Consider the following 16,028-nt stretch of genomic DNA (forward strand, 5'->3'; position numbering starts at 1 on the left):
TCTCCAAAGATGGATTTTTTTTTTCATTTTTTTTTTATTCTGCAGAATTATCATTTGAGTGCCAATCTCTGGTTGCTTGGAAGAAATGGATAGGGCATGTTCATATCCACCATGCTCAATCCTTTCCCCAGTCATCTGTCACTGGCAAGCCCCCATGCACATTAGATCATGCTGAAAGCATCGGGTTCATCTGGTGTGGACCAAGCCGAAGCTGCTACCTCTACTCTTATCTTTCCACACAAGTCAAACTGAATGAAGACAACACAACGGATAAATTCATGTTTAATACAGTTTTCATATTGAACCCCTATACATATATTACTACTCCTCTGTGTGGTCCATAAACATCAAAAAGTAGAAAGAATGTTAATGAGACAAAGTATATACAATGATCTCATGTATTAATGTGTATACATAAAGCACACGTCATAAGAATAATCCATTACAGATGTGCAGTATTAGGAAATATTGCAGAGCTCCTTATCTTCATTACTGATACTGGCTAATTAAGGTCAGAATTCTAAACACAAAAAAGCTATAAATATATATTTTATATACAACCCAACGACAGACACCAAAAGGAAATAACCATTGGTAATCTACAAAACCTTAATAAGTGAGACAGTATCTATAGAGGGCTGGTCGACAGCCAAGAGGTGCACAGCAGCTGATTGAAAGATCAATGTAGCGTCTATTTAAAAAGACCCAAGTCATAGTGTGTGGTGTATGTCAAAAACAGTAGAAATCCAGAGGGTGACTCTGCACCCGAGTCAGTAGTCAGCTGCATAGATAAATAACTAGGTCTAAAGCTACCATTTAATCTTGACATTTATACTACTCCACATATACTGAACCTGCTCTGAATCCCACTTCTCAAACTTTCTTTTAGACCCTTGCCCCTTTACATTCACTCTGGGGGTGGAAGGGTGATTTTTGTGCACTAGGAAGTCAATATTTACAGAGCGGTGGGAGGCATTCCTGTGCTAGGACTCATGGATCAGGACCGCACAGACAACCATATAATAATGGCCAGTATAACCATTACAAGAGCAAGGAACAGCGTTATGATGCAAATCTTCTTCCGGGACTTTTTCTGAAGAAAAGAAAAAAGAAAAAGTTATTCAAGAAAAGCTGCCATGTTTAGCATCTCCTACTAATAAGATGCAGTGCTAGCCTCATGTTTGCATTAGGTCCAGGAGATGTAAGTATAATTGATGAAGAATGTATTACTTTGATATACAAATTACTATACTCTTGGCTTAAAAATGAAATTTAAAAAAGTGAAACACATCAACATTACATTTCATGGGGCTTCTGATATCTCGACTACCTACATGCAGAGTGATTGTGTGTCCACCTAAGTCCAACAAGGCTGCCAACAAATCTGAGAGTACCGGATTTTTTGGACTATAAGACACTTTTTATCTTCCAAAAATTTGGAGAAAAATATGCGAGTGTGTGTGTGTACCTGCTTTGGCTTTTGTTGGGGAGGTGGGGGAGTGGCAGAGCAAAAAGGTCACAGGAGGCAGGAGCCAGAGAAATGAATATGCACTGCTCTCCCCACCCATGGGAGCAGAGAGCAGCAAAAATTAATTTCTCTTTAATAGCAGACACGCTGTTAGATGCAGGCTTCCTGCAGCAGCTGGGCTTGGAAGTGTGCCCGTTACTTAAGGGAATTAATATTCACTGCTCTCCATGTACATGGGAGTTATTACTGTTTTTTTTTTTACATTATTTTCTATTTTTCTTGGGGGATTTCTAAAACTGCAATTTGACTGCTTGTGTTTATACTGAAATACCACAGTATTCTAGACTATAGTAAAAATTTCTACGGAGCTTAGCCTCAAGCTGAACGTCAGAGGAGGGCTGAGATGATAGCTGGGGTAAGGGGTTTTCAGCAGGGGACCGATGAGTTACTATGACAGCCGGAAGTTCGCCATCACCACAAAGGGAACTGATGTGAGGTGGCATTAGCACTCATTCCATTTAAATGCTGCTGTCAGAGATTGAAAGTGGATGTAAAATGTCTAAAGGGATATTCCCATCTCCAAGATTCTATCCTAATATGTAGTGGGTGTATGCATAAAATTGGCAAATACCTTCAAGTAGAAATGTAGTATAAGGCCAGGGTCACACTTGCAAGTTCAATGCATCAAGTCCCGGCACTGGCGCCAGCCCTCGGGACCGGAGTTTGTGGCTGCAAAGAAATACATGCAGCCGCAAACTCCGGTCCCGAGTGCCAGCGGCAGTGACGGGACTTGTTGCGAGAGTGTGACCCCAGCCTAATTCTTCTGATTTGCTGTGTCTCCTATGCCATGTGCAGGCATTGCAATAGTTTAGGTACTCAGGGTTGTGACCACTCGTATAGTGACAGTTAGCGATCGTAACATATTGCGATGGGATCTTGGAGATGGGAATACCACTATACCAGCTACAGCCGTAACTCTGCGCAAACTGTGGAGGTTAGAGACAAATGCTGACAATACGACTCCTGAGTCCCCTCACCAAGTGAGGACCCCTTTCCAAAACATGAATACAACCTTTATTTGCAGGAACAGGAAAAACTGCAATGTATCTGAAAAAAATCAGGTGCTATACAGTTACTCTGTATGGATTACGATTTATTTTTTCCACACAAGACTTTTTTTTTTTTATTTATAAATTTATCTTTATTAAGTTTTGAAAAGGGTATAGAAATACAAGTGTGAACACTGGGTACTAGTGCACACTTGATTATGCAAGTCTTAGCTAACGCCCAGGAAAGACTAAGGCTACTTTCACACTTGCGTTTTTTGCCAGACGTCGCAATGCGTCGTTTATGGCAAAAAACGCATCCTGCAAAGTTGTTTGCAGGATGCGTTTTTGCCCCATAGATTAACATTAGCGACGCATTGCGACGCTTTGCCACACGTCGCAACCGTCGTGCGACGGTTGCGCCGGACCGCCGGGAGCAAAAAACGTTAAATGTAACGTTTTTTGCTCCTGACGGACCACTTTTTCCGACCGCGCATGCGCGGCCGGAACTCCGCCCCCACCTCACAATGGGGCAGCGGATGTGCCGGAGAAATGCATCCACTGCACCCGTTGTGCAGTGCGTCAAACGCTAGCGTCGGAATCTCTGCCCGACGCATTGCGACGGGGAGATTCCAACGCTAGTGTGAAAGTAGCCTAATTTATGCTGTGATTTTTTTTCCTGTGTAGATTCGGACCATAAAAAACATAAATAAATGATATCACCATCATCAGCACTGCCTAATTGAATAACATTGGTTTAAGTGCCGTCTGTTTTTTCACAGACAGACCGATAATACAGTCGTGTGAACTTGGCCGTACAGTCAGTGCTGCTTACCTGGTAATAGGCTGCCCTCTGTAACTGCTCCGTTCCCCTTTCTACATGAACTTCTGCACTTTCAACATTGGCTTCTATACTATCTGGAAAAAAAATGGATTCAGTTTCCAAGCACTTTTTCGAATAAATTGTCAATTTATGTTTTTACTGCGCTACAAATTTGGAAATTTGTACATACATTTTGCGCTGCCATATTCAGAGACCTATAATTTGTTTTTCTGTTGATTGAGCTGTCTATTACACCTTCAGCCGAACTTTTTATTAATACCGTTTTGGGGTGCATACATCATATTGATCATTTATTGATTTTTTTTTTTTCAGTTAGGTTTCCCAAAAATACAAATCTTAGGGTTTTTTTTTTGTTTTGTTTTTTTTTTTAGGGGGGCATTCAATGCATATTTTATATTTGTAAATACCAAACTTTTATGATTGTGGTAATACTAATTACGTTTATTATAATTTTTGTATTTCTTTATTTTAAAACTGGGGAAAAAAAAAAAGGGGGCAATTTAAACCTTTATATTAATATTTTTAAACACTATTTTCCTAGAGGACTTTAACCTGCAGTTGTCTGATTGCTTATGCTATATACTGCATTACTAAAATATTATATATAGTGTAAATCAGTAGTGGTCAAAGACAAAAGAGGCCCCTCTGCAAGAAAAATATATGGGCCATGTACAGTCCAGAACTTATCATAATGCACAATTCCTGTATTGAATTCAGTAGTGGGCCCGCTTACCCCTTGGGCCCCTGTTGTTCCAATGGTATATCTGCCCCTGGTATAAATCACGGTGTCATTTGAAGTTCAGCCTATTGCGGAGCTTCAGATTAGTAGCAAGATGGTGGAAATGAGCACAATCACCGTCGTTCGCGTTATTTAAATTCCGTGGTCAGAGATTGACAGAGGCAGGTAAATAGTTGGAGCAGCAGCGATCACACCTACTATAGATGACTGCTGTTACAGGCTGGTGACAGTTCTGTATTCCAGCCATAATATGCCCTCTATGGAGTGGGCTTAGAACGCTTCATACACTGGCACCCCGAGTGAGATGTACCTGTACGTGTGCGCAGACGGGTTAATACTCCTGATTGGCAGATTACCTACATTCATATGTAGTAAGGTGAAATGGGTCCTTAAATCACACCATTTACTTATTAACCCCTTTACCCACAAGGGTGGTTTGCACGTTAATGACCGGGCCAATTTTTACAATTCTGACCACTGTCCCTTTATGAGGTTATAACTCTGGAACGCTTCAACGGATCCTGGTGATTCTGACATTGTTTTCTCGTGACATATTGTACTTCATGATATTGGTAAAAATATCTTTGATATTCCCTGCGTTTATTTGTGAAAACAACAGAAATTTGGCGAAAATTTTGAAAATTTCTCAATTTTCCAACTTTGAATTTTTATGCCCTTAAATCACAGATATGTCACACATAATACTTAATAAGTAACCCACATGTCTACTTTATGTCAGCACAATTTTGGAACCAACATTTTCTTTTTCTTAGGGAGTTATAAGGGTTAAAAGTTGACCAGCAATTTCTCATTTTTACAACACCATTTTTTTTTAGGGACTACATCATATTTGAAGTAACTTTGAGGGGTCTATATGATAGAAAATCCCAGGTGTGACACCATTCTAAAAACTGCACCCCTCAAGGTTCTCAAAACCACATTCAAAAAGTTTATTAACCCTTCAGGTGTTTCACAGGAATTTTTGGAATGTTTAAAAAAAACAATGAACATTAACTTTTTCACAAATTTAATTCCAATTTGTTTTATTTTCCCAAGGGTAACAGGAGAAATTGGACCCCAAAAGTTGTTGTCCAATTTGTCCTGAGTACGCTGATACCGCATATGTCGGGGTAAACCCCTGTTTGGGCACACGGGAGAGATCGGAACGGAAGGAGCACTTTTACTTTTTCAAAGCAGAAATGGCTGGAATTGAGATCGGACGCCATGTATGGAGAGCCCTGATGTGCCTAAACAGTGGAAACCCTCCAATTCTAACTCTAACCTTAACCCGAACACACCCCAAACCCTAATCCCAACCCTAACCATAACCACACCCCATACCCGAACATGCCCCTAACCTTAACCCCAACCCTAACCACACCCCTAACCCTGACACACCCGTAACCCTAACTTTAGCCCCAACCCTAACCTTAACCCCTTAACGACCGCCGATACGCCTTTTAACGGCAGCAGTTAAGGGTACTTAAACCACAGCACCGTTAATTAACGGTGCCGGGTACAGATATAGAAATGTATTTATTGGAACAATATTTTTTTTTTTTTAACTTTATTTAGGAATTTTTTTTTTTTTTACTTTTTTATTTTGTCCCAGGGTGGGACATCATGCTATAGTGTCAGATCGCTGATTTGACACTTTGCAAAGCACTGTGTCAGATCAGCGATCTGACATGCAGGGCTGCCGGCTTCTGCTCTTAGCAGGCTCTTGCAAGCCACCTCCCTGCAAGACCTGGAAGGAGCCCCGCAGCCATTTTGGATCCGGGGCCTGCAGGGAGGTGACCCTCGGAACAACGCGATCGCATCGCGTTTTCCGAGGGTCTCAGGGAAGCACGCAGGGAGCCTCCTCACTGCGCGATGCATCCTTATACCGCCGGAACGCTGCGATCATGTTTGATCGAAGTGTTCCGGGGGTTAATGTGCCAGGAGCGGACCGTGACAGCTGTGTAATAATCAGCTGACACTCGGCAGCGATCGGCCGCACTCCCCCGTGAGCGCAGCCGATCGCCTATGACGTACTATCCCATCCCTGGGAATTAAGTCCCAGGTCACCTTGATAAGATACTATGTCTAATGGCAGAAAGGGGTTAAAATAAGAATTCTCAGTTGACATAGAAACCTTAGCCTGCATTGCTCTACAGGACAGCCCCTCGGCTGGGAGGTTAGGGTGCAGTCATATTTTTTATTGTCTCTTTAGTAAGGCAACATATTGTATAGTGGATGAATACCGTATCTGTAGCATTGCTATTACAATAAACCCTCATTGATTCCTATCCTTTTTCCTATTTGTAGTATAAAATAAAGTCAGTGACTTTTACCTATCATTTCTCCTTGGTCATGAATCATTACTGCCAAGTCTTTAAAAATCTGATTCACATCAAGAATATCTGCCTGTTTGAAGGAAGTATAGAGAGCATTAGCAGTCTGTACAACTACATTAAAATTATGTACAAGATATCATAGGAAAAATTACATTATATATATATATATATATATATATATATATATATATATATATATATATATATATATATATATCATTATATTTTACAGGAGTCTTACTTCTAATTTCTGGATTGCACTCTCTCTCTCCTTTATAAGCTCCAAGTCTTGTTCTGTTATTCCAAGATCTTCCTCTTGGCTTTGCATTTGGTTCCACTCTTCATTGCTTAAGGAAAAAAAAAAAAAAGAAAAAGTTGAATCTAGTAAATGACAAGAAGTTGTAGGTGTCCAAATGCTCCGCATATATAATAAAGGAGTATCTATAAAGGCATGGTAAGGTATTCAGGTCTGTGACTAAGATTTTACAATCTTTATAGAGCAGCGAAACCTCCTTGGTACTAATCAGAGTTCTGATACGATACAGTTTCAGGGCTTGTTTTTATATAAATACGCTCCTCAGCTTAACCTGGTCTCATATACACAGCAATGTACGATTCCATGCTGTGCAAAACTAGAATAGGGCACCTATAGAGGTGATGGAGGCTGTACTGTACCCTCAGTATGTCTCTGATATCACAAAGTTTTTTTCTTTGCATTTTTTGTAAGAATGACAAAAAAAAAATATGGATTACTTACCGGTAATGCTCTTTTATAGAGCCCACGACTGCACCCACTGAGGGGATCCGCCCCTGGCAACAGGAAACCTATCGAGAGATAAAGGGGCGCCCCCTCGCTCCCCAGTTGTATTACAGAGAATGAGAGGAACCGCCACCGGGTTTTAGTTAACTTGCTCCATAAAAAATTATATATACATATCTACAATCTTAAGTTATGTACAGTCTACTATATACAATTGACCCCTTACTACCAGAATGCACCACACGCAACTATAATTAAGGGAGGGAAGTGAGTGGGTGCTGTCGTGGGCTCTATAAAAGAGCATTACTGGTAAGTAATCCATTTTTTTCTCTTCGCCACGACAGCACCCACTGAGTGATTTTCAGAGACAATCACCTGGGGGGGGGGGGAAAAAATCACCGTGTCAAGAGCTGATCTACCAAAGGCCAAATCAGTCGAAGAAGATATATCTAGCCTATAGTGCCTATAGAATGTAGAAGGCGAAGACCAGGTTGCAGACTTACATACTAGGTCTATCGGGACATCCGCTTTTTCGGCCCAGGAAGAAGATATGGCCCTTGCGGAGTGTGCTCCCAGATTTTGTGGTGGGTCTCTTCCTTTTGCCTTACATGCCAATGTTATCGCGTCTCTGATCCAGCAAGACAGCGTATTTTTCATGACCTTGGATCCTTTCTTGTTACCCTGGAAAGATACAGAGAGCCCTGCTCTGCCTCCAGGGCCTAGTCCTATCCAAATAGGCTAAAACAGTTCTTTTTACATCCAAGTTGTGGAGTCTCTCCTCCTCTGGTGTTGAGGGATTATCATCAAAGGCAGGCAGGAAGATTTCTTGGGACCTATGGAATTTAGTAGTCATTTTGGGAAGATATGACGGGTCTGTTTTTAAGACTATTCTGTCAGGTTATATTTTATTTAAGACTATTCTGTCAGGAGGATCTATTTATAGAGCCTGGAGGCGACTCACTCTCCTAGATGACACCAAGGCCACTAATAAGATGGTCTTCAATGAGATATATTTTATCGAGGCTAAGAGGAGGGTGTCAAATGGGGTCTCCGTCAAGGCATCTAAGACTAAATTCAGATCCCATGGTGGAACCTGCGGTATATGGACCGGGTCTGTACGCTGGCATGCTGCTATAAATCGAGAAACCCATCTATTGCCTGCAACATCATAATTATATAAGGCTCCCAGAGCTGAAATTTTAACTTTTAGGGTACTAACTGAAAGCCCTAATTCACGTCCTTTCTTTAGGAACTCTAATATAGGTACTTCAGGAGATAGGTTTACCGAATGAAACTCTAGAACTTTTTTCCAGACTCTGGTGTAGATTTTTGTTGTGGACTCTTTCCAACTTTTTAAGAGGGTATTAAATAAACTATCAGAGAATCCTCTAAGTTTTAGTAGCTGCCTTTCAAATGCCATGCCATGAGGTGCAGGCCCTTGACCTGAGGGTGGAAGAAAGGGCCTTGTGAGAGCAGGTCTCGGACCTCCGGGAGTATCCATGGATCGGAGATCGACATGGCTCTCACCCATGAGAACCACGGCTTCTTGGGCCAAAACGGGGCTATTAAGATTACTCTTGCTCCTTCCTCCCTTATCTTCCTGATGACTACTGGTAATGGCGTCAAAGGCGGAAAGGCATAGGCCAGGTGAAATGTCCATGGGGTCTGCAAGGCGTTGAATATGTCCACATTGTCCATCCTATACAGTGAAGTGAATCTTTCAACCTGCTTGTTGTCTCTCGTGACGAATAAGTCTATTTGTGGCAAGCCTCACATAACAGTTATCATTGTGAAAATTCACATGCTGAGCACCCATTCCCCCTGGTGCAGGGTGTGGCGGCTGAGAAAATCTGCCCTGGAGTGGTCTATGCCTCTGACATGCAGGGCTGATAGGGACAAGGTGTTTTTCGTCTAGTTCCAGAACGTCTGCTGAGATGGACATGAGAGTGATTGATCGCGTACCCCCTTGGCTGGTTTAGATAAGCTACTGAGGTGGTGTTGTCGGATTGAACTCTTGTATGAGATCCTTGTAGCTGTGGAAGAAAGTTAGATATGGCATGGTATATAGCCTTTAACTCACATTTGAAGAGTCATCAGTCTCTGCCCTAGACCACCGACCTTGGACTATTTTGTCCCTGAAATGTGCCCCCCATGCAAAGGGACTTGCATCCGTAGTAATTATGTTTGAGGGGACTATAACCCAAGGTACTCCGCCCGAGAGATTAACCGGGTTTAACCACCATTTAAGGGAGTTGAGCACATCTGACGGCAGGGATAGTGTACCTTCCAAATGTCCCCGCAGTCTTCTGTCCTGCTGCAAAGTGAATTTTTGTAAATTCCTAGTATGAAGCTGGGCCCACTGAACCCAGTAAGGACATACTTTCCCTTAAGGACATACTAGGCCTGTTAACTTCTAGGTTTACTTTATTAATTATAGATAACCTTTTAGATTCTGGTAGCAGACATTTTTGGTTTAAAGAGTCCAGATGAAGGCATAGGAACATCTGGCAGGTTACAGAGCGTAGTCTGGATTTTTCCCGGTTGATCAACCAGCCTAGAGTCGGTAAGTAAGAGATTATTTCCGCCAGTCTCTGTTCACATTGGAGAGGGGGAATTCCCTACTATGAGAAGTTCATCGAGGTATGGAACAACCAGGGTGTCTTTAACCCGTAAATGAGACATTACCTCCAAGATCAATTTGGTAGAAATACGGGGTGCCATAGACAACCCTAAGGGCATCGCCGTGAATTGTAGATGATGGATATGACCCTCCAATGTGACCACTACTCAGAGAAAACGCTGATGTGAAATATGTATAGGGAGATAGTAATAGGCATCTTTAAGATCTAACACAGCCATATAACATTGGGGAAAATGTTTATGGCTGAAAGTATAGACTCCATTTTGAAGGTTTTAGATCTTAAAAATGTATTTAGTTTTCTCAGATTAATTATGGTTCTAAAAGAACCATCAGGTTTGGGGACCAGAAATAAGGGGGGAGTAAAAGCCTTTCCCTTTTTGATCTGCTGGGACTTCTATTAACTCTCGTTTAGACAAAAAGGCCTCTAATTTCCAATTCTAACGCCTCCTGCTGAACTTGTGATTTTAAGGAAGTCAATAGAAAGGAGTCCGGAGGTTCCCTGACAAAATCTAAAGGTACCGTCACATTAAGGGACGCTGCAGCAATATAGACAACGATGCCAATCAGTGCAGCGTCGCTGTTTAGTCATTGTGTGGTCGCTGGAGAGCTGTCACACAGACAGCTCTCCAGCGACCAACGATGCCGAAGTTCCCGGGTAACCAGGGTAAACATCGGGTTACTAAGCGCAGGGCAGCGCTTAGTAACCCGATGTTTACCCTGGTTACCTTTGTAAAAAAAAACAAACAAACAAAAAAAAAAAAACACTACATACTTACATTCCGGTGTGTCGCGTCCCTCGCCGTCAGCTTCCCGTGCTGACTGTGAGGGCCGGCTGTAAAGCAGAGCACAGCGGTGAGAGCACAGTGAAGACATCGCTGGATCGGCGTCACACACGCCGATTCAGCGATGTCAGCGGGTGATCCAGCGACGAAATAAGGTGCTGGCCTTCTAGCTCCGACCAGCGATGTCACAGCAGGATCCTGATCGCTGCTGCGTGTCAAACACAACGAGATCGCTATCCAGGGCGCTGCAACGTCACGGATCGCTATCGTTATCGTTGTTAAGTTGTTCATTGTGAAGGTACCTTTAGTTTAAGCCAGATGTTAATGGCCCAGGGGCTAATCGTTAATGCTCTCCATTGGTGGCAGAAATGGAGTAATCTGCCACCCACCGGTAGAACAGAACTAGCGGAATCCATCTGCTGACTTGAAAGGACGTTTGTTAGGCTAGGTTCACATTGCGTTAGTGCAATCCGTTTAGCGGATACACTAACGGATTGCGCTAACGCAATGTCAAAAAAGGGATTGCGTTTGGCAATCCCGCTAGCGCAGATGCCCGATCTGCGCTAGCAAAGAACGGACCCTGAACGCTACAAGCAGCGTTCGAGGTCCATCCGAAAATAACGGCACATCACTGACGCATGCCAAAAATGGCATATGTTAGCGATCCGTTAGCACATTGCAGTCAATGGGCGCGCGCTAACGGATCCGTTACATAGCGTTAATTGCGACAATTGCGCCATGTAACGGAGTCCGTTAGCGGATACCCACTAACGCAATGTGAACCTAGCCTTAAAGAGATTCCCCCTTTGTCTGAAACCTTTATTACTCCAGCGGTCTTTATAATCCTTCTTTCTGACAAATGCCGGTTTCCTGAATGCCCTCCTGTAGGAAGGAATGAATGCATTAGGAAACCCTTTTTTCCTTTCTCCTGCTTTAGTCAGAATGTCATCTAACACTGCCCCAAACAGGTACTCACCATGACAGGGTATAGCGCAGAGTTTGGATCTGGTTTGGGCACCACTTTTCCAACCCTTCAACCATAACGTTCTGCGGGCTGCATTAGTTAAACCCGCCGTTCTAGCTGCTAGATGGAGAGAGTCAATAGAAGCGTCTGATAGAAAAGCAGCTGCACCTTTAATTAACGGAATGGAGGAACACAACTTGTTTCTAGAAATGCCGTTCTTTATATTTTGTTCCAGCTGATCCAGCCAAACAAGCATAGATCACCCCGTACAAGTGACCAAAATTGCCGGTTTAAATGCTCCTGTGCAGGACTCCCAGGATCTCTGCCATTGTTTTTCCCACTCTTTTTTCACTAGATCTTTAATTGATTGGATTACTGGAAAAGCTCAGCCTTTCCGCTGGGAGAGACCTGCAAACATGACCTCTTGAGGAGTCTGGGATTCCCTGGTTTCCGACAACCCCAATCTTATCTTACTGACTTGACTAACTTGTTAATACTGTCAGTTGGAAAACATACATGCTCCTCATGTTTGAGGATACGGACCCCTGGGATGCAACTGAATTAAGGTACCGTCACACTGAACGATATCGCTAGCGATCCGTGATGTTGCAGGACGGATAGCGATATCGTTCAGTTTGACAGGCAGCAGCGATCTGGATCCTGCTGTGCCATCGTTGGTCGGAGCAGAAAGTCCAGAACTTTATTTCGTCACTGGATCTCCCACAGACATCGCTGAATCGGCGTGTGTGACGCAGATTCAGCGATGTCTTCACTGGTAACCAGGGTAAACATCGGGTTACTAAGCGCAGGGCCGCGCTTAGTAACCCGATGTTTACCCTGGTTACCAGCGTAAACGTAAAAAAAAACCAAACACTACATACTTACATTCCGGTGTCTGTCCTCTCCGGCGCTCTGCTTCTCTGCACTGTGTAAGCGCAGCGGCCGGAAAGCACAGCGGTGACGTCACCGCTGTGCTTTACGACCAGCGCTTAGTGCAGGAAGCAGAGCGCCGGAGAGGACAGACGCCGGAATGTAAGTATGTAGTGTTTTTTTTTTTTACGTTTACGCTGGTCTTAGGCATCGTTGGTCGCTGGAGAGCTTTCCGTGTGACAGCTCTACAGCGACGCTGCAGCGATCGGGATCGTTGTCTAGATCGCTGCAGCGTCGCTTAATGTGACGGTACCTTTAATCTCGCCACTATCAGAAGAGGATTCGGCTCTGGGAGAGGTCAGTTTCCTACTGAGCTTTCTCCCCATTATACTACTAGAACCCCCTAGGGACTGTAGTTCCCCCCGAATCATCAAACGTATGGCCTCTGTTCTTACTGAGCCCTCCTCCTGCAGGGTATGGCCAATACAAATCTGACATAACCTCTTAAAATAAGCATCCGGAAGGGGTTCAGAACATAGGGCACATTGCTTGTGCTTGGATTTTTTTTTTAGCCTACGGACATATAAAAACAGAAAAAGGCGCCATCAGCTTAAAGGGAGGGTGCCGTGATTTTAGTTTTTGTATTAATAATTATTGATTATATAATCAATTATTTTTAATACAAAAGTAAATGTACTACTTTAATACTTTTTTATTTATTCATTTTTACTTTTGCCACTGGAGGCCGCCATTTTTATTAGTGTGGGTGTAAGTGTCTGGACACGACACTTGCACACCTCACTTACGGCAGCCATGGGCATAGGAGCCAACAGTCGGGCTCCGACCGCTCCTCCTGCCTCTCAGCTGTGACTTGGGCACGCCCACTGGGCTGCTACGTCACAGCTGTGAGAGGAGATTGCGGCCATTTTGTTTTTTATTTTCCTCTGTCATCGCACACACAGCTCAGTGTGTGCGATCATAGCAGGAGCTGCCAGGGAGAGGCTGCTGCTGGGAAGCGAGGGTCGGGGTGAGTATCTGCAGCCAGGAGCGGTGATTGCAGCCTGTACTTCGTATTACAGCACACGCTGCAATCACTGCTCACTGCCGACCTGTTCAGAGCAGAGCAGGGAGATCGTCACACTGCTCTGCCCTGAACATGATTCAGCACTTCCTGGGAGAGGACTGAAGGTAAGTACAGAGTTTTTATTTTCTTATGCATCTGCTACCTGCCCCTATATACCACCGCTACCTGCCCCTGTATACCACCGCTACCTGCCTCTGTATACCACCGCTACCTGCCTCTGTATACCACCGCTACCTGCCTCTGTATACCACCGCTACCTGCCTCTGTATACCACCGCTACCTGCCTCTGTATACCACCGCTACCTGCCTCTGTATACCACCGCTACCTGCCTCTGTATACCACCGCTACCTGCCTCTGTATACCACCTACCACTGCCTCTATATACCATCTACTACTGCTGCCTGCCTCTGTATAGCACCGCTACCTGCCTCTGTATAGCACCTACCACTGCTGCCTGCCTCTATATACCATCTACCACTGCTGCCTGCCTCTATATACCATCTACGACTGCTGCCTGCCTCTATATACCATCTACGACTGCTGCCTGCCTCTATATACCATCTACCACTGCTGCCTGCCTCTATATACCATCTACCACTGCTGCCTGCCTCTATATACCATCTACCACTGCTGCCTACCTCTATATACCATCTACCACTGCTACCTCTGTCCTGTGTAGCTAATCTAGTCCTGTGTAGCTAATCCTGTCCTGTGTACAGTATCACACAAGATAGGATTAGATACACGGCTCAGCAGTCAGTATCTAATCCTCTCCTATGCACTCCTCTCCCCCCTGCGTGTCTTTCCCCATTGTGGTTTATTATGTTTGTTGTGGGAGATGAGGGAGTCGAGGATTATACGTTCGGTATGGTATAAAAAAGATTAATAAAGGACTTTATTCTGGCCGAGTATTTACAATACATGTGAGATCTATGTGGCGGCATTATGAGTGATCTATATGGTGGTATTATGTGAGAAGCATATGGCGATATGTGAGAACACTGGCAGTATTATGTGTGATCTATATGGCGGTATGTGAGAACACTGGCGGTATTATGTGTGATCTATATGGTGGTATGTGAGAACACTGGCGGTATTATGTGTGATCTATATGGCGGTATGTGAGAACACTGGCGGTATTATGTGTGATCTATATGGTGGTATTATGTGAGAACTGTATGACAGTATTGTGTGATCTATTTGATAGTATTGTGTGTGATCTATATGGCGGTATTATGTGAGAACACTATGGCAGTATTATCTTCAGAAAGCGGACCCATTCTATGGTGATTCTGGCTGAGCACCTGCACGCGGGTCTGGGGTAATAGAGGGGGCAGCATGACCTCCAGTTGGGTGCAATCAGAGGAAGGCTGGTGAGGCGGCTGAAGAGAGGGGTCTCATTTTTATCGTTACTATATGGCTACATTTCCTTCCCAGCGTCACCCCAGACTGCGCCTGTTGCCTCGCTTTCACACATCGCCAGGACAGGATGGAGAAGACAGGATCTGAGGAGGGGAATGGGGTCTGTATGCAAAGTCTGGATCAGAACAGGCCATCAATCCGCAGAAATGTTTCCTGGATTTCTGTGGAGCAGACAAGCAGATGGTCCATCCATGTGTATAAAAGACAGCGCTCTATGTACAATCCCTGGCTGCTCCGTGCACCAAACAGGGGGCCCCTATAGACCAGCACACTGCTCTCCTGAAATACTCTGTGCTGCTGTCACCCTGCTCCTTCCCCCATATATTTCCCAGAATCCTTGTCACCTGCCATCCTCGGTGACTGTCTACTTGTCAGTATAAGGCTGCCGTCACACTATCAGTATTTGGTCAGTATTTTACCTCAGTATTTGTAAACCAAAACCAGGAGTGGGTGATAAATACAGAAGTGGTGCATATATTTCTATTATACTTTTCCTCTAATTGTTCCACTCCTGGTTTTGGCTTACAAATACTGATGTAAAATACTGACCATACTCTGCAGTCACCAACAAAATGGCTGCTCACTGGGTTCCTGAATATCCTCCTCTCTAATCCCTTAGCAAACACCCAGAAGGGGAGGAGAGGAGACATCACACACGTCAGCAGACTCCGCCCATAATTACTGCAGTGCAGTAATGTGAGCTAGTTGTACACTAGGTTTTTCTGAAATTTCAGCAGCTGCTCCCCCTAGTGTTTAAAAGTGGAAATTCCAAAACTTTTCAAATTATTTTTCATATTTTACTAAATTATAAACAAATGATAATATTTTTTAAGAAAATGTAATCATTAATTCTTTACATTTTTACAATTTCTGAAAAAAAAATTTTTGGATGGCACCTTCCCTTTAAGGCCGGGATCACACACAGCGAGATACGGCCGAGTCTCGCAGGTTAAAACCCAGCTCTGGCACCGGCACTCTGGAGCGGAGCGTGCAGCCGCACAGCAATACATGGAGCTGCACGCTCTGCTCCACAGTGCCGATGCCAGAGCTGGGTTTTCACCTGCGAGACTC

General features: G+C 43.9%; 1 protein-coding gene across 1 annotated transcript in view; it reads right to left on the reverse strand.

The window, feature by feature from the left end:
• Positions 1-269: 269 nt before the first annotated feature.
• Positions 270-16,028, reverse strand: part of STX12 (syntaxin 12) — a 30,032-nt gene continuing 14,273 nt past the window's right edge. The window contains exons 6-9 of the mRNA XM_069756787.1: positions 6,675-6,780; positions 6,431-6,503; positions 3,350-3,432; positions 270-1,093 (exon numbers count right to left, since the gene is read on the reverse strand). Coding sequence (XP_069612888.1) covers positions 998-1,093; positions 3,350-3,432; positions 6,431-6,503; positions 6,675-6,780 — 358 coding nt within the window. The 3' untranslated portion in view covers positions 270-997. The remainder of the gene's footprint in view (positions 1,094-3,349; positions 3,433-6,430; positions 6,504-6,674; positions 6,781-16,028) is intronic.

The sequence above is a fragment of the Ranitomeya imitator genome, chromosome 3 (genome assembly GCF_032444005.1).
Source record: "Ranitomeya imitator isolate aRanImi1 chromosome 3, aRanImi1.pri, whole genome shotgun sequence".
NCBI classification, from domain to species: Eukaryota; Metazoa; Chordata; class Amphibia; order Anura; family Dendrobatidae; genus Ranitomeya; species Ranitomeya imitator.